The sequence below is a fragment of the Crassostrea angulata genome, chromosome 8 (assembly GCF_025612915.1).
Source record: "Crassostrea angulata isolate pt1a10 chromosome 8, ASM2561291v2, whole genome shotgun sequence".
Taxonomy (NCBI): domain Eukaryota; kingdom Metazoa; phylum Mollusca; class Bivalvia; order Ostreida; family Ostreidae; genus Magallana; species Magallana angulata.
In genome coordinates this window covers 29,730,427-29,750,793 of record NC_069118.1, presented here as the reverse complement: position 1 = coordinate 29,750,793, position 20,367 = coordinate 29,730,427, and the positions used below count along the sequence as shown (strand labels likewise).

General features: G+C 33.7%; 1 protein-coding gene across 1 annotated transcript; it reads left to right on the top strand.

The window, feature by feature from the left end:
* The first annotated feature begins 8,020 nt into the window (after window positions 1-8,020).
* LOC128158479 (uncharacterized) lies at window positions 8,021-16,111 on the top strand. Its single transcript, XM_052821346.1, has 4 exons — window positions 8,021-8,084; window positions 8,463-10,107; window positions 15,344-15,465; window positions 15,906-16,111. Exons 2-4 carry the CDS (start codon window positions 8,470-8,472, stop codon window positions 15,964-15,966), a joined length of 1,821 nt encoding a protein of 606 aa, XP_052677306.1. The 5' UTR covers window positions 8,021-8,084; window positions 8,463-8,469; the 3' UTR covers window positions 15,967-16,111.
* The last annotated feature ends 4,256 nt before the right edge of the window (window positions 16,112-20,367 follow it).

Sequence of the window (20,367 nt, the reverse complement as noted above, 5' to 3'; positions counted from 1 at the left end):
CTAGTTTGACAGAAATATACTATTTTAACTTTGATCATATTGCACCAAGAGTGGTGTATTGCGTTAAGAGAGAGAGAGAGAGAGAGAGAGAGAGAGAGAGAGAGAGAGAGAGAGAGAGAGAGAGAGAGAATTCTCCTCTTTACCTTTCTTTATCTTGTAGTCGCTCAATCTGTCATATGTCTTCGATTGTCCATATAAAAAAAGATATTTGTTCAGCGTATGGAAAATTATTACATTAATATCTCAGTGTAAGTACATGTATGTACTATTAATTTCCAGCTACAAAATGATCCTCACATTGTGAACCTAATAACTCTAATAATAAAATTCCGTTTAGTAACTTTAATAATGTGATAATAGTTCATGGATAAAAAAAATATAAACTTAGTATTATTTTTAACTCAAATATCTTTAAAAAGTAAATGAATGAACGTTTGATAATTTATATAATGATTTATCGTTAAATGCTAATGTATTTATAATTAATCAGACCAAAAGTTTGATATAAATAAGGCGCTTAATTAAGGTTTGTTAGATATAGTTTACGTTTACTTGGAATTGCAGTTCCAAAGCCCGGTAAGTATATGTAGTTATCAATAACAAAGAAATCATTTAAAAAATATGCAGTCTTTTTTTTGCAATGAAAAAGCGCCAATCTCGTCTAAGTGGATGTTTTTTTAAAAACTCAGAGATACAGTTTAAATAAATAAATGTACCAATTGTGTTATATTCAAATTTGAAATGATTACAAGTAAATAGATCGAAAGTCAAATAGTTTTCTTTAAAATCAATTCTTATAAAAACCTTCAAATCTATACCCACAAAACCAATCCCTTTTCAGGAATAAAAAAAACATTCATGGTGTAAGCGAATGTGACCCATTAATGTTATTATTGTTCATCTGCTTCAACAGCAAGACAAATCTTTCAAATAGGCAAAATCTTCATTGAATATACAATCTATTTATAAAATCTTTTCGATAAAGTTTGATTTATACTATAATTATTATTTATGAATTTACTGCTAAACTATTGCATTTATATGAAATACTGTACGATCATCGAACGAAGCAACTTTTAACATATTTAAGAAACAACAAAACACATGTGAAATATTTAAACTAGAAGATTTTTTCTTAATTAAAGATAACCTTGAAATTTAATAAGAGTATCGTGTTGTGTTCTCCTATCTTCGAGCATAATTAGTTTTCTTCGTGCGAATTTTGGTCAACAAAAAATGCGCACTTCGAATGAAAAAAAAAAGAAAAGAAAAATTGCCACATTGCAACTATAATCTGTTTTGAATATAACACGGTTTTGACAATGACAGATATTTGATATGACATTTTTTGCCTCTATTTAAATAAATGGGGAAAGAACGTTGGTTTCAGCATGCACCGGTCTAGTTTTGGATTACCGTGGTAATTAAAAAGATGAGAAATCTACAATCCTTAGGCCTGTTTCTGTTGGCGGCCATTTTGGTCGTGAACGCCCAAAACAACACAGCACCCAAAACTGCTCCAGGTATGTACAAAGTTTATCGTCTTTTTGCATTAATGTTGCATTTAAAGTTTAAAATCAAAATATTTGTATGTTTAGAATACCTATATTTTAAAATTTGAACGCAATACAATGCCCATTGTATATTATAACGACAATTAGTTTAGTATTTTTATATTAATATTATAAGTTTCAGCAAATTGGAAAGTATTTGTAAATCAATGAACACTTAAAACTCTGAAAGAATCTAAAGGAGATACATGCAATTAAAATGATATTTGTAAGACGATTTAAGTCGTATCTAAATATGAAATAGCCTTGTTTGCAAGGCATCTCGATTTTGCAAGATAATGGAACTAGCCTAAACACAAAGTCGTTAATTATGCAAAAAGCTGAGGGCGCCTGCTTAATGTCCTAATTTAAGGTGGTTAGGGACACCTGTCAATATTAATATGGATAAAAGAACACACTAATCAAAATACTTTCACCGTTTAAGAATTTTCAAAGGACTATATATACTAGCGGGAAAAAAACTGTGCATTATAAAATTTAGTATAATTTTTCTATATCTATTGTTTGTATTTCTAAAATTTAAATAATCGGTAATGGTAATGTTTTTGACAATATCGAATGGTATCCGTCCGGGTGCACGGACTTTTTCATGGTTAGTGGGCACCTGTTGTTTATTGAAGAATTTGTACGCACGAGTTTTACGGGTCAATACTGTTTGGAAGAAGAACTGTAAAGGATTTGTTTAAACTTTTTTGTTAAGGAAATCACTTTCAAAAAAATTTATTCCTATGTCATGCCACGACTCAACGAAAACCAATTGCAACGTAATCGTGCTGTTAGGGTGCTGCAAGCTGGAATGGCACACCATACTGTAGCAAGACACTTGGGAGTTCATCGGAACATCATCCAGTTATTATGGAGTCGTTTTCAAAAATCAGGCAACACTCAGGATCGACTGCGCTCTGGGCGACCTCGTGTGACGACACGTCAACAGGACAACCACATTAGACTTGTGCATCTAAAAATTCGTTTCCAGACAGCACTGACTGCCCGTAGCATTCCAGGGCTTCGACCAATTAGTCCAAGAACTGTGCGTAATCGTCTGTGCGAGCAAAACATCGGACCAAGACGTCCAGCGGTGCGCCCAGTACTGCTTCAACGTCATCGTATCGCCAGACTAGCGTGGTGCACACATCTGCGATTCAGAATACAGGACTGGGCCAATATTCTGTTCACTGATGAATCCAGATTTCATTTGGATAGCAGTGACGGCCGTTGTAGGGAGTATCGTCGCGTTGGGGAGCGTTACCAGGACGCTTGTGTTGTGCAACGTCGACAATTTTGTGGAGGTAACGTTATGGTGTGGGTGGAATATCAGCACGTGGAAGGACCCCTCTACAGATTGTCAATGAAAATCACACCGGCGTACGCTATAGAGATGAAATTATTCAGCGTCATGTGATACCCTTCATACAGAGACATCAAAATCACATCACTCTGCAGCAAGACAACGCAAGGCCACACGTTGCACGTGTAGTCAGGGACTTGTTTGTTCAACAGAATGTCGATGTCTTGCCTTGGCCAGATGTTTCCCCCGATTTGTCGCCGAACGAGCACGTCTGGGATGAAATGGAAAGACGTTTACGCCGTTTACCAAATCAGCCAGTGACATTGGCTGATTTAAGCCAGGCTTTAACCAACATCTTGAACAACATCCCTCAAGCATTTCTGAACACTTAAGTGGCATCAATGAGGCGTCGCTGTCAAGCATGCGTGAACGCAAATGGTTGTCACACGCGTTATTAATTTTGTTAATTCAATTTCAAATCACAGTGACTTTCGAGTGTGCTGAAATTGACGTTATTCGACTTTGACATTAATATGTTATGAGATGTTGTTACGAATACATGTGTTAACAGTATCAAAAAAAAATTGTTCATTGTAATTTGTAAATGTTTTTTCATATATTAAATAATGCACAGTTTCTTTTTTCCGATAGTATATACACATATAGTAATAATGATTTTTACTTTGAAAAAACAAATGATAGAAAAAGACGTACCAGTATTTAATTTTCTAATTATCAGCTGATTAAATCATTACATTGTAATTTATTTTCAAACAGCCGATGCCCAGAGAAACCGAAGACACGGTGCAGGTTAGTTTTAATTTCTTCGCTATTAAAGAATACTGTTTTTTAAAAAAAAACATTTCATTTTTATTATATGACCCGAAACACCTTCAACATGCGTGCAGTTTAGCAAATGAAGAAGCAATATAATGCAAAGTAATATTGTCACAATTTGAGAGCTATATGTACTATATGTGAATGCATGAGATTAAGTTAATGACTGAAATTTTAGGGCGATTCGCCGCTGAAGCTCCAGTACATCCAGGACTTTAGAATACGGAACCGACCCACGGGTCCAACCATTTCAGAGCTGTCCGCCATCTTCTATGACACCAAGCATCCTTTTTATCCCAGGTAAGTCGCATAAAATTCAATGATATTCGGGTTGTCGATGAACGGCTGTTGGTTTTGTGCGGAAAAGGGATGGGGGGGGGTGCAAGTAGGTATTTGACGACTGTCATGCTATTATTAATCGCAACTCCTCTGGCGTCTCACACAAGTTTTTTTCTTAGATTACCGGAAAGGCCTGGGAAGTTGTGATACATACATGTACATGTATGTTATATGTCCTATTTTTTATGAATTTTTAATTCATCCTCGACTTCGATAAATTTGTGATACATAGATAAATTAGTGATAAATATTTTTATATAAAGATATTTAATGATTACATGTAGCAGTTAACATATTTTCGATGTTTTAGAATAATTATTCTATACACAATCTGTGATAAATTAGATAACAAATGTCAATAGTGTTGATCTTCCATCATTTCTGTGTTTCAGACCAAGATCCATCAGACGAAAAGGGAGAAATCTCCCCCGCCGGACCTAGAGGGCATTTGAAGAAATTATCTATACCTCCTATGTGTACAAATGACATTGATGAAAACTAAAAATCAATAAATAAGATTTATTCTCATATTTGACAAAGATCAATTACTTATTTTTTTATGAGAATATTCGTATTCTTGGACAGGTTGAGAAGAAATGCAACAACAGTGTATCTCAACTTCATTTGCTTTAATTTTTTCAACAAAAAGCAGACCACAGACTATGTTTTTATAGCTTTCACGAAAAGATGATTCAGCATCAAGTGACTGCATTTCCCATTTCAAATACATGGAGATCTCTCCGTACAGTGTACATACGTGTACTTTATAGATAATATTACGAATCCCTTTTTACAGTATAGCCAATATCAGGTTTATAATTAGTTATTTGGTTTTAACAGAATAGAAATTGTGTAAAAAAAGAAAAAAATCCAAAAAACAAAATTAATACAAAACATTTACTTCATAAAAGTTTCTATTTACAGATAAAGTTAGTAAGACATGTATGGCGACTTAGACAGGGTGTCAAATGACAGTACCACTTTAAATAGTGTATAATGGTTTACTTCCGGGAATTTCAAATAGGTAGCTATAATGGCAAAATTATAATCAATGGAAATATTATCGTCACCGAATTAAATCGTATTATTTCCCCGTTGTCTGGTTTATGCTTATATTCAAGAATCGGCTTAGTGTGTTATATATAGAATATTTAAAACAAATTTTGAATGTGAAAGCTATTTACTCGTGTTTATGACCCATTAAACTAAGAAAAGTATTAGTTAAGTTTAGAACTACAAATCATGGTCTTCCTGTTGAAATAGGAAGGTAGGGTACCTGTTGAAAGAAGTAAACGTTATTGTAATTTGTGTAGTTGTAACAAAATTGGTGACGAATTTCATGTTATATTATAATGCAAGGCATTAAGTAAATTACGAAGTCAGTTTTTAGATACATATTACTGTTCTTCTCCTAACACTAAAAAGTTCTATGAAATCATGTCCTCATTTAACTATATACATTAAGAAAATTGTGTTTCTTTATTTTATAAATTAATCACACTGTTCGTTCACCCCACTTACTTTCTTGACCTTTACAACTACATGTATATTGTATATAGGTAAATATGTTTGGTCCTCTTTATTTACCTCTTGTACCATTATATGGTGTTAAGTGAAAAAATAAATAAACTTGAACTGAACTGATTATTTTAAAACTAATATCATCACCTCCCCATCGTTTGAAAACAGACACGTAATATTGGTTTTGAAAGTAGCTAGGGTGGGCACGGTAGGGCCTTCTATAACATTTTGAGGATTAACAACTAAAATGAGAGATAAATGTCACTGTTTTATGCTTTCTAACATGCTTAAATTTCACCACACATAGATCTTTGCACATGACACCCATATCATAAAAAGTCCAGAAGAGAGCACTGATTATTTTACATAGAGAATTGAGCAGTCGAAATATAATGTATAATAGTGTCTTGAGTTTGAACTTTAGCAATTTCCAAATAAACCATTTCGTTCCGAATTCTTTCCTGGTTCTACCTTGGTGTAGTCGCAGTTTTCAAAAAGGAAAGGCCAGACCCCGGGCCCTGTGTTGCTAAATGTATGGTAATGACTGGTAAACATTCACTTCTGCCAAAGCATTGTAACAAATTATTTTCGATTAAGGGTGTTTCCTTTTATTCTAACATATACATTGGATATAATAATGAACAGTTTGTTAGCACAGGATTTTTTAAAACTCTTTTTAGTGTTTAGGACCTAGTGAGTATAGATTTGCGTATTACCAAGAAATTCTGATACCATTAATATTTTGGGAATTTCAGTCCTTTTGCACCATAAAATAATACTTTTGGCCGTTTCATATTGAATATAGCTTTGAACAATTTGTCACCGCAACTCCTTTTAATCCGCTGCACAGAATTTCATAAAACTTTGAAGGTAGAAGTGCATGTATTTCGGACACAATGATATTACTAGGAAAATCTGATTTTTATTATTTTTTGGAATTTTGTCCAATTTGGATTTAAAGTAGACAAGTTTCTCAATTTTTCTTTCAGTACAGTAAAACTACAGAAAATGACGACACGAAGACAGGTTAAACAATAAACTTATTTTTCTGCTTCGTGTACATGTAATAGGAAACAAGAATGAAGCTATTACATTTGCCAAATAATGTAATACCTTTCACACATTAAATGAATGACTCGCACAAATTCCATACTGCTGGTTTGTATCAAATCGCGAGAATATACAATCGCGAACGTTGAACTTTTCTCCTTATTTCTTATAGTTTTCAACTCTCAGAAAATAGTAGAGATATTTTAAAATCCGCCAAGGATGCTTCTCGCGATTTTACGCGTATATTTATTCGTCGCGTTTAATTAGGAATTTACAGAACTAATACTAGTGCGGTTCAGCAACAGATAGAGAAGAAAACGAAACACTAGTATATACATGTAATCCATTGTTACATTTCACTAACCTTTTTTGAATCACAAACCCTAGTCCCCGTGACCATTAATTCCCTTGATTACAATTAACTGTAACCACAAACAACTTTAAAATGAAGACTGTCACGCGTGAATTCAGAGGGGGGGATGTTAAGTGATAATAATGTTTGCCGGGTGGTAGGGGGGCGTGGGGTCCAAAACCTATTTCCGGAAATTTTACCATATGTTAGAACTTACCGGGGTGTCCCCCTCCTCTATCTTTGCGCATGAGATTGAGACAATCTTCACTGCACTGTATGGGACTCCAACTCTTCATGATTTTCTATTAACCACAACTTCCCTGAGAAGAAAACTGCATCCAACTTCACCTTAATTAACTGTAATAGCTATAATAAAAATCATAGGCGTCGGAACAGGGGGGCAAGGGGGGGGGGGGCTTTTTTTGCAATGTTAGACCAAACCATTAGGAACATAGCATCATAGAGGGTTCAGGCGGAAACATAATTGTTCCTAAATTTATGAAATATTGAGAAGTTGGAGTCATAGCCACACAAGACCCCCCCCACCCCCCCCCCCCCCCCCCCCGATTAGAATTTTCATGATTTTGGGAATTAGGTTTTGTTTTATTTTTTTGTTTTTTTATTTGTCAATATTTCTTAGGATTACTCTAGCCCCCCTCCCCCCCCCCCCCACACACACACACTTTCAATTTGCGCCTCCGACGCCAGTGAATATACTTGCATGCTTGTATGCTTTGTATAAAATTCACCGTTGATATGGTCTATCTCGCTTGTTTTTGCATTGAAGTATATGGATAGGCCTAGGTATAGTAGTATACACATGTAACTTAACGTATCATTATTACTGCATACTAACTGTACATAGATATGATTCAGGGTAAAGAAATGTGCTTGACAGCACCCCCCCCCCCCCCGAGAAAAAAACCGAGTAAATATCAAATCATTTCTATAGAATGTTAAGACATACGTAGTCTTGCTTAGAAATGCAATTTCAATTGCAATTTCCATTTCACGTTTACCCAAGTACAAAGCACGGGAAGTAACTCTAAATAATTTAAAGCTGTCAGGTGACCACATTCCACAAAAGCTCAACCATGTTAGAATACAAGGTAGAAGAATAATCACGGTATGTACCGCTTTTCAACATCTGTTAGATTAATATATCAATTAAAACTACTGAGGTATATTTTTAGATGTAATGGAATATATATTTTAATTACGCCTAAAATAGAAATAACTAAAGCTCTGCATGATTAGGTATTAAAATATAATATTTCACTTTCACTTCTGAAAAGAACATTTTATATGATTACATTTGTACCAGTCTTCATGAGAAAGATAAAAGGAATAGTAGATTGATTACATGGCGTCCATGTTCATACTTATACATATACAAATTAAAATTTTTAGACATTATGAAGATTTGAAAAAATACATGAAAATTAATGGCTGTTGATACATGTGTTTTACATATATAGTATAAATATTTGTTATCTATTTGTAGAAAAATCATGGATCCCCGTACTAGTGCCCAGGATGTACACAGATGTGACCATTGTGAGACCGCCATAGTACACAGCTACTGTGACTTTTGTCATGTCAACCTCTGCAAGCCCTGTGTAGTAGATCACATCTCAGATGGATATGACAAACATAAAATTGTCCCTTTCCAGGAACGAAGGTCGACCCTCATTTATCCGAATTGTGGAAAACATCCACAGAAAAACTGCGAATTGCAATGCAGGGAATGCGGCACCTTTGTTTGTTCTTCCTGTATGGCATCTGATCAGCACAAGGGACATAGCTTTGTCGAAGTCACAGAGGTTTACAAGACAAAGAAAGACATTATTGAAAAAGATACGAAAGAGTATGAAAACTCAATTTCTCCTAAATATGAGAAAATTGTCCTTGACTTGGAAAATCAGATTGCCAACCTAGATGGAGGATATGAGAAACTAACAACAACAATGTCCAAACAAGGAGAGCAATGGCACAGAGAAATCGACATCGTCATCAATAAAATGAAAACTGAAATCAGCGAGATAAAAGAGAAACACAGAGACATTTTACAGAAACACTTGGATGAAATCAAACAGATACAGTCCCTCATAAAACAAACATTACTTGCTATTAAAGAAATAAAGACCTCCACTGAATTGGCCCCAACCATTAAGTACAGCTCTAAGATCAGAGAGTTCAGCAAGCTTCCACCCAAAGTTAAGGTTACATTGCCAACATTCATTCCAAAACCAATAGACCGCGAGAAGTTGTATAGTTTGTTTGGGCAGATCACCCCATTATCTACTGCTATAGAAGAAAATGTTTTGTCCCCGAACCAACCCAACACTTTAGTCAGAGAACTACTGGATGAACCAGAGCTTGTTGCCACAATACAAACTGGGTATAAAGATTTATGCTGTGTTACCTATATAGATGATGACAGGATATGGACTAGTGGACGGACCAATGAAATCAAATGCTTCAATGCTTATGGTTCACTCCAACAGACAATTGTTACAAAATCAGGAGAAGAGCCTTTTGATATTGCTGTAGACGTAGGCAGGGATCTACTGTACTCAGATCAGACAGTTAGGACAGTACATAAAGTGAAGAATGGTCAGACAGAAGAGTTGATCAGATTACGGGTATGGAGTCCTCTTAGTCTGTGTGTCACCTGTACTGGTGATCTCCTGGTTACCATGTACGCTGGCAATTATAGGCTTCAATCCAAAGCTGTCCGTTACTCGGGATCTACAGAGAAACAAACAATTCAATATGATGATAAAGGTAAACCTCTGTACTCAGAGAATGGTTATAGTAAATACATCACAGAGAACAGAAACCATGACATCTGTGTAGCTGATTATGGGGCTGGTGCAGTAGTGGTGGTTAATCAGGACGGGAAACTCAGATGGAGATACACTGGTCATTCCTCAACCACCAAGACCAAACCATTTAAACCCCGGGGTATCACGTCAGATAGTCAGAGTCGTATCCTGACAGCCGATAGAGACAACCATTGTATCCACATTCTGGACCAGAATGGACAGTTTCTCCGTTACATTGATAACTGTGATCTGAACAATCCTTTTGGTTTATGTGTGGACAACAATGACAATTTGTTTGTGTGTGAGTACAACAAAGGCAATGTGAAGAAAATAAAATATGTGAAATAGTTTCAAATTGAGTCATTGATGAAAACAAATTAGGAATTGAAGAGTAAATCAGAACTGTTTTCTTTTAAAATTGTTTTATTTTCCATTCTGAATATCGTTATTTTCATTAATCAAAATTATACATCACTTAAATGATTATAGGATGGAAATCAGAGGTGTATATTCTATAGGTTACGATGTAAAGATTTAAAATATTCTTGTGTGCTATTCCTTTCAGGTCTCCAATATTTTTACGGATATTTATAAATTGATGCTTTCCAATCCGAATTCATGTTTATTCATTTTTATTTTCTCTGAATTTTCTCTGAAAATGTAATTATAAAAAATATAATCGTCGCAGGAAAAAAAAATACTAAAACAATAAAATGCTTTCTATGGTGATTCATGCAGGATATGAAGGTGGCGAAATTGCAGAAAAAAATACATAACTCGTGTCATCGGGTGATGTAATTTATTTCTATAATGATCACTACCTTCATAATTCGCATGAATCATCAAAGAAAACATGTTATTGTTTATATTAACATCTTCTTTTAAACAAATTAATGAATTTATATTTAAAGTAAATTTAAAGTAAATTCTCTAATTATATAAATTACTGTTGATGTACACCAGTAAGTTAGCTTAAAGAAACAACTAAATCGTCTCCGGTGGGAATTTTGTTCTGACACCATCGTGCAGTCCGTGATTGGCTTTTTTAAGGTCGCTGTATATTTCGACAAATCGATAAACGCGGCGAGTAGATTTTTTGTCTGACTGTTTCCATAGAGCTATGAATTAACTTTAAGTTTCAATAAGAAACAGAGGGAATTATACTCGGTAGATGTAAATATATACATGTATGAATTATTACATTAAAATTACATGATAATAAATTACATGTATTTTTCTACAATGTCGCCACCGCTATATCCCGCATGAATCACCAAAGAAAGTATTTTATTGTTTATGTAAAATTATTATTGTTGCCAGGTGCATTATACAAGCAAGTCGTATGTGTAAAACATTTTCATCATCAAAAACTGTATAAATGCAGAATTTATTTTTAGTTTGGCAATGTATGTTTAAGCAATATTAATATCAAGAAGTGGAAAATGAAATTAAGGTATAATTAGTATTTGTAACTTTGTTACACTCGGTCTATATATGTTAAAACACCTTTAATGGATGTTATTGACCAAAATAGCAAATCCAATCACATTATGTCAAAATCCCACAAGGATATTACTTTTCATGTCAGTTTTTAATTCGCATGTAAATTGCGCATTTCTTTTGCTGGCCCCAATTATAAATGATTTATTTATCTGACATATTTTATATCATTTAGTCTCATTAATGTGGAATAAAAAAAGGTGCAATTGCACGTATGTCAAGCGTCGTTAAAAGATTATTATTTGACAGACATATACTAGATTTAGGTAACATTTTAACTTTGATCATATTGCATCAAGAGTGGTGTATTAATTGCGTTAAAGCAAACATAAAAAAGATAAAAATAAACAAATTAATGCATCGAATGCTAAATTCCTCTTTTTTTTGGGGGGGGGGGGGTGGATAGCAAGTGTATTTTAATTGTATCTTGTACTTTTTTCTACAATTAATCTTCGTTTCAAAAACTGCGATCGAACGAGAGAGAGAGAGAGATGAAGAGAGAGAGAGAGAGAATCCTCTCTTTATCTCTCTTTATCTCGTAGTCGCTCAATCTGTCATATTTGTCTTCGTTTGTCCATATAAAAAAACAGATATTTGTTCACCGTATGGAAAATTATTACAGAAATATCTAAGTGTAAGTACATGTATGTACTGTTAATTTCCAGTTACAAAATGATCCTCACATTGTGAACCTAATAACTCTAATAATAAAATTCCGTTTAGTAACGTTAATAATGTGATAATAATTTATGAATAAAAAAGTTATAAACTTTGTATTATTTTTAAGTCGAATGTCTTTTAAAAATGAAGTAAATAAATGAACTTTTGATAGTGTATATAATGGTTTATCGTTAAATGCTAATATATTTATAATTAATCAGACCAAAACTTTGATATAAATAAGACGCTTTATTAAGTTCGTTTGATTTATTTTACGTTTACTTGGCATTGCAATTCCAAAGCCCGGTAAGTATATGTAGTTATCAATAACGATGAAATCTTAAAAAAGTTATGCAGGCTTTTTTTTAAAATGCAAAAAGCGCCAATCTCGTCTATATGGATGTCTTTTTAAAACCCAGAGATACAGTTTAAATAAATGTATTAATTGTGTTATATTCAAATTTCAAATGATTTCAAGTAAATCGAAAGTCAAATAGCTTTTCTTTCAAATCAAATCTTATAAAAACCTTCAAATCTATACCCACAAAACCAATCCCTTTTCAGGAATAAAAAAAAAATATTCGTGGTGTAAGCGAATGTGACACGTTATTAATGATATTATTGTTTATCTGCTTCAACACCAAGACAAATCTTTCAAATAGGCGAAATCCCCAATACACGAATTCATTGAATATACAATGTATTTATAAAATCTTTTTGATAAAGTTTGATTTATACTTCAAATGAACTTTATATTACTCATAAACTTTCTGCTTAACTACTACATTTATGTGAAATACTGTACGATCGAACAAAGCAACTTTTAACATATTTAATCAAGAAACAACAAAACATATGTGAAATATTTTAACTAAAAGGTAACACTTTTTTCTTAATTAAAGATAACCTTGAAATGTAATAAGAATATCGTGTTATGCGCTCCTACTTTCGAGCATAATTTGTTTTCTTCGTGCGAATTTTGGTCAACAAAAAATGCGCACTTCGAATGAAAAAAAAAAGAAAAGAAAAATTGCCACATTTCAACTATAATCTGTTTTTAATATAACACGGTTTAAACAATGACAAACAGATATTTGAAATGACATGTTTTGCCTCTATATAAATAAATTGGTAACAACGTTGGTTTCAGCATGCGCCTGACCAGTTTTGGATTACCGTGGTAATTAAAAAGATGAGAAATCTACAATCCCGAGGCCTGTTTCTGTTGGCGGCCATTTTGATCGTGAACGCCCAAAACAACACAGCACCCAAAACTGCTCCAGGTATGTATAAAGTTTATCGTCTTTTTGCATTAGTGTTGCATTTAAAGTTTAAAATCAAAATTTTTTATTCATAATGTAACGCCTGTAAATTCTATGATAAAGATGATTAAAGCGTGTTTTTGCTCAGTGTAAACCGGTCGATCCCAAAAGTACTCCTATTTCGTACATGTATTCGGGACATCCACAAATTGCACTTGCTTATTGTCCTAATTTAAGGTGTTAAGGGACACCTGTCAATATTAATATGGATAAAAGAACACATTAATCAAAATACTTTCACTGTTTAAGAATTTTCAAGGGACTATATATACTAGCGGAAAAAAAGAAACTGTGCATTATAAAATTTAGTATAATTTTTCTATATCTATTGTTTGTATTTCTAAAATTTAAACAATCGATAATGGTAATGTTTTTGACAATATCGAATGGTAACCGTCCGGGTGCACGGACTTGTTCATGGTTAGTGAGCACCCGTTGTTTATTAAAGAATGTATACGCACGGGTTAATACTGTTTGGAATAAGAACTGTAAAGGATTTGTTTAAACTTTTTTTGTTAAAGAAATCATTTTCAAAAAACTTTGTTCCTATGTCATCCCACGACTCAACGAAAACCAACGTAATCGTGCTGTTAGGGTGCTGCAAGCTGGAATGGCACACCATACTGTAGCAAGACACCCTGGAGTTCATCGGAACATCATCCATTTATTATGGAGTCGTTTGCAACAATCTGGCAACACTCAGGATCGACTGCGCTCTGGGCGACCTCGTGTGACGACACGTCAACAGGACAACCACATTAGACTTTCCAGGGCTTCGACCAATTAGTCCAAGAACTGTGCGTAATCGTCTGTGCGAGCAAAACATCGGACCAAGACGTCCAGCGGTGCGCCCAGTACTGCTTCAACGTCATCGTATCGCCAGACTAGCGTGGTGCACACATCTGCGATTCAGAATACAGGACTGGACCAATATTCTGTTCACTGATGAATCCAGATTTCATTTGGACAGCAGTGACGGCCGTTGTAGGGTGTATCGTCGCGTTGGGGAGCGTTACCAGGACGCTTGTGTTGTGCAACGTCGACAATTTTGTGGAGGTAGCGTTATGGTGTGGGGTGGAATATCAGCACGTGGAAGGACCCCTCTACAAATTGTCAATGGAAATCTCACCGGCGTACTCTATATAGAGATGAAATTATTCAGCGTCATGTGATACCCTTCATACAGAGACATCAAAATCACATCACTCTGCAGCAAGACAACGCAAGGCCACACGTTGCACATGTAGTCAGGGACTTGTTTGTTTAACAGAATGTCGATGTCTTGCCTTGGCCAGCTGTTTCCCCCGATTTTTCGCCGATCGAGCACGTCTGGGATGAAATTGAAAGACGTTTACGCCGTTTACCAAATCAGCCAGTGACATTGGCTGATTTAAGCCAGGCTTTAACCAACATCTGGAACAACATCACTCAAGCCTTTCTGAACACTTAAGTGGCATCACTGAGGCGTCGCTGTCAAGCATGCGTGATCACAAATGGTTGTTACACGCGGTCTTAATTTTGTTAATTCAATTTGAAATAACAGTGACTTTCGAGTGTGCTGAAATTGACGTTATTCGACGTTGACTTTAAAATGTTATGAGATGTTGTTACGAATACATGTGTAAACAGTATTCCAAAAAATAAAATTTGTTCATTGTAATTTTTTAATGTTTTTTCCATATATTAAATAATGCACCTTTTTCCGATAGTATATATACATGTAATAATAATGATTTTCACTTTGAAAAAACAAATGATAGAAATTTCAAAGACGTACCAGTATTTGATTTTCTAATTATCAGCTGATTAAATCATTACATTGTAATTTATTTTCAAACAGCCGATGCCCAGAGAAACCGAAGACACGGTGCAGGTTAGTTTTAATTTCTTCGCTATTAAAGAATACTGTTTTTTAAAAACACATTTCATTTATTAAATGACCCAAAACACCTTCAACATGCGTGCAGTTTAGCAAATGAAGAAGCAATATCATGCAAAGTAATATTGTCACAATTTGAGAGCTATATATACTATATGTGATTGCATGATATTGAAGTTAATGACTAAAATTTTAGGGCGATTCGCCGCTGAAGCTCCAGTACATCCGGAACTTTAGAATAAGGAACCGACCCACGGGTCCCACCATTTCAGAGCTGTCCGCCATCTTCTATGACACCAAGCATCCTTTTTATCCCAGGTAAGTCGCATTAAATTCACTGATATTCGGGTTGTCGATGAACGGCTGTTGGTTTGGTGCGGAAAAGAGAGTGGGGGGGGGGGGGGGGTATGCACGTAGGTATTTAACGACTGTCATGCTTTTATCAATCGCAACTCCTCGGGCGTCTCCCACTAGTTTTTTTTTACCCACATGTAGATGTACCGGAAAGGCCTTGGAAGTTGCGATGCATACATGTATGTTATATGTCCAATTTGTTATGAATTTTTAATTCATCTCTGACTTCGATAAATTTGTGATACATAGATAAATTAGTGATAAATACTTTTTATATAAAGAAATTTAATGATTTGCAGTTAACATATTTTCGATGTTTTAGAATAATTATTCTATACACAATCTGTGATAAATTAGATAACAAATGTGAATAGTGTTGATCTTCCATCATTTCTGTGTTTCAGACCAAGAGCCAACAGACGAAAAGTGAGAAATCTCCCCAAGCCGGACCGAGAGGGCATTTGAAGAAATTATCTATACCTTCTATGTGTACAATTTGACATTGATAAAATACTAAAAATCAATAAATAAGCTTTATCCTCATTATTTGACAAAGATCAATTAATTATTTTTTATGAGAATATTCGTATTCTGGGACAGCAGGCACGTAGCATCGTTTTTTAAAGTTGGAGGGGGGAGGGGAGCAGACTTATCCAAAAAAAAATTTGAGAAGCCAAAAAAAAAAAAAAAGTTTTCCAAAATCTTCAAAAACCTAATCAGTGGGGTGGAGGGTACTAGTATAACTTCAAATTCACTCTTAATTTCATACCAATTTTTATCATACTCCAAAAAAGTGGGGAGGGGGGCAACTCTACGATAATTCAATTTTTTATATGTTAATTAAAAAAAATTAGTTGCTGCGAGAAAAAGTGCCCCCCCCCCCCCACAAACACACCGATGATACCTGCCCGGACAGGTTGAGAACAAATGCAACAACAGTTTATCTCAACTTCGTTTGCTTTAATTTTTTCAACAAAAAGCAGAACACAGTCTACGTATTCACAGCTTACACGAAAAGATGATTCGGCATCAAGTGACGTGCATCTCCCATTCATGGAGATCTTTTCGTACAGTGTATATACATGTACTTTATAGATACGCAGCACAGTTAAGGCTGTCAATAAACTCCGTTCAGACAAAAAGTACGGGAAATGTGCATTATGACATCACAGTATATTACAAACCTCGAAAGTACTTATTAATCTATTTATTAGTAAAATTAACTTATACTAATCTTTTCATTAAAAACAACAAATGCTATTACTTACAATTTTGATGTCCGTTATATCGTAAACACTGAAAAATAAGCGAGATGTCGTTCTCGCTGTACTACAAAATATGACGTCATATGCTTCAAAATGACGCATTAAGTTAAATCATTGAAGGCTATCGTGCAGTTTTATAGCGAAGAAAAATAAATGTCATACATTAACGGAAAAGTATAAATGAATATTTTGTTTAGAATTATTATTAGTAGAATGCTACCTATATAGTCTTATTTTCATTTTGTTAAAAGTATGCATCGTATAAAGAAGCCACCTCGGTTTTGTATAAAATATCGTATATCTAAAACCTGAGTACCTAAATAAATCACTTAATTGCAAGGGCATACACTTACCTGATCCCGACAAACTTTTACATGTGAATTTGAAATATGCTATGTAACTTAAAAACTTCTACGATCCTTGTAAAATCTTACCAATTAATTATTTTTTAATGAAATTAACCCTGTGACCTTCAAAATTATTCAACATATGCATTATAAATTACGGTTTCTACTAACAAATATTCTTATCTTAAAAAGTTCGCACCGTTTTTCAAAATCTACGATATAACATCAAGTTATTTCATAATTCAGTTGTGATTTTTGACATGATTATGCCCTTGCAATATTGAATTTTTTAAATGACCTCAAAACCACAAATACATCTGCTTGTACCATGCGACTGCCATATCACGTGACCACTATGAACATAAAATATTGTACTGTTATATATATATTTTAGAAATATATTGCATTTGAGTGACTGTTAATGATTTTAAAAAGGACATGCCAGTTTAACTAAAGTATACGTGTTTTCATCACAGAAATTTGCCCATATTTTTATTGACCGCCTTAACTGTACTGCGTATTACGAAACACTTTTTACAATAGAGCCAATATCAGGTTTATAATTAATTATTTGGTTTTAATTAACATAATAGAAGTTATGTAAAAAAAAAAAAAAAAAAAAAAAACCCATTAGAATCATAGTAAATCGTATTATAATTCTCCGTTGTCTGGTTTATGCTTATATTCAGGAATCGACTAAGGGTGTTACACATAGAATTTTAAAAGCAGATTTTGAATGTGAACGCTATTTACTCTTGTTACCCAGTAAACTAAGAAAAATATTAGTTAAGGATGACTTTTACTCAGAATGAAAAAAAATTCCACTAATGATAATGAAAAACCAACTACTGTGTGTTGTAGACCTTACATGGTAGTGTTATTCTTCACTTTCAAATAAGTAGGTCAATGACCTACTTTTTGAGTTAATGGCCATTGAATATTTTTTGAAAATTTTAGAGAAATCCATAAAAAATTTACTCTATGATTGAGATTTTCTTAATTGTGAAAATAATACAAATTGCTTAATTCTTTGACAAATGAAATACAGTTTATGAATGGTAGTGACATTAAATAGATACAAAGAATTAAGTTTTCATTCACAATTTTTTTAGGGTATTCTAGTCCTAATTTCCTCTATCAGTTTTCAAATTACTACACATTTTTGATTCAATATAACAAAAAACTGAATGATGATAATGCTAAAACATTTATAGTATTAAACTAAGTATAATGACCTTTCTCTCCTGGGATAAAATTTATATGACGTCAATGATCAAAATTTTGAGATATGGTGTCTTTTATCATTTTTAAGCATTTTTCAATATTTTTGTAGTGTGTGCCATACGATTATCTAAACGAAAAAGCGAGAAAAAAACAACAAAAAATATGCAAAATTATGTTGACTAACAAATAAAATCTTAACTTTAAATATTATAGTACTATCAAAAATATTTCAGTGGAAAACAAAATCTGAAAAATTTAATCCGAATTTCCTCTGCTTTGCTAAAAGGCAAACTTTGTCAGAGCCTAATTCCATAATTTAGTAAAAATGTCGATTGTTATGTCAATAATAGTTAATTTCATAAATACTTTTTGTATTTAAAACAAATTTTACTCATTAAATTGAACTATTTATCAATCCGGATTTGAGAACTCAAACCCTGAGTAAACAACGTCCTTAAGTTTAGAACTACAAATCATCGTCTTCCTGTTGAAATAGGAAGGTGGTGGTACCTGTTGAAAGAAGTAAACGTTATTGTAATTTGTGTAGTTGTAACAAAATTGGTGACGAATTTAATGTTATATTAGAATGCAAGGTATTAAAGGGGCATGGTCACGATTTTGGACAAAAATTATTTTTTCGATTTTAATGTTTACAATGCTTCAGTAAGGCATTTTTTATAGGCGAACAAAATTTGATTGTCATTTGTTGAGTTATAAGCGAGTTACAGAGCTTACAATTCTTCGCTATGTAAACAAAGCTTTTGTTTACATTTTAAATTTGGAGTGGACATTCCAGTTTTAGACCTCAAATGAATGTGTAAATCGTTAGTAACTGTTTATTTATGCCTAAAATGAATAAGAAGATAAACAAATCAGCTTGAAAAAGATTGTTACTTGTATATTGAACCTATGTAAACAAAAACAGGGCACGAGCCTTGTTTACATGACGAAGAATTGTGAGCCCTGTATCTTGCTTAAAACTCATCGACTGGCACCCAAATTTCATTTCATCATTAGAAATGCATCCCTAAAGCATTGTAAATAATAAAGACAGAAAAATAAAATGTGACCAAAATCGTGACCATGCCCCTTTAGGTAAATTACGAAGTCAGTTTTTTTTACACCTATTACTGTTCTTCTCATAACACTAAAAAGTTCCATGAAATCGTGTCCTCATTTATCACACTAAGAAAATTGTGTTTCTTTATTTCAAAAATTAATCACACTGTTCGTTCACCCCACTTACTTTCTTGACCTTTACAACTATATTGTATATATGTAAATATGTTTGGTCCTCTTTATGTATCTCTTGTACCATTATATGGTGTGGAGTGAAAAAAAAATAAACTGAACTGATTATTTTAATATTGATACCACCACCTCCCCATCGTCTCTAATCACAGTTTGAAAACAGACACGTGATATCGGTTTTGAAAGTAGCTAGGGTGGGCACGGTGGGGCCTTCTATAACATCTTGAGGATTAAAAACTAAAATGAGAGATAAATGTCACTGTTTTATGCTTTCTAACATGCTTGAATTTCACCAAACATAGATCTTTGCACATGACACCCATATGATAAAAAGTATCGAAGAGAGCACTGATTATTTTACATAGAGAATTGAGCAGTCGAAATATAATGTACAGTATAACAGTGTCTTAAGTTTGAACTTTAGCAATTTCCAAATAAACCATTTCGTTCCGAATTCTTTCCTAGTTCTACCTTGGTCTAGTCGCGGTTTTCAAAGAGGAAAGGTCAGACCCCGGCCCCTGTGTTGCTAAATGTATGGCATTAACGACTGGTAAATATTCACTTCTGCCAAAGCATTGGTACGAATTATTTTCGATTAATGGCGTTTCCTTTTATTCCAACATGTACATTGGATATAGTAGTGAACAGTTTGTTAGCACAGGATTTTGTAAAACTCTTTTTATTGTGTTTAGGACCTAGTTAGTATAGATTTTCTTATTACCTGGAAATTCTGATACCAACCATATTTTGGGATTTTCAGCCCTTTTTAACCATAAAAT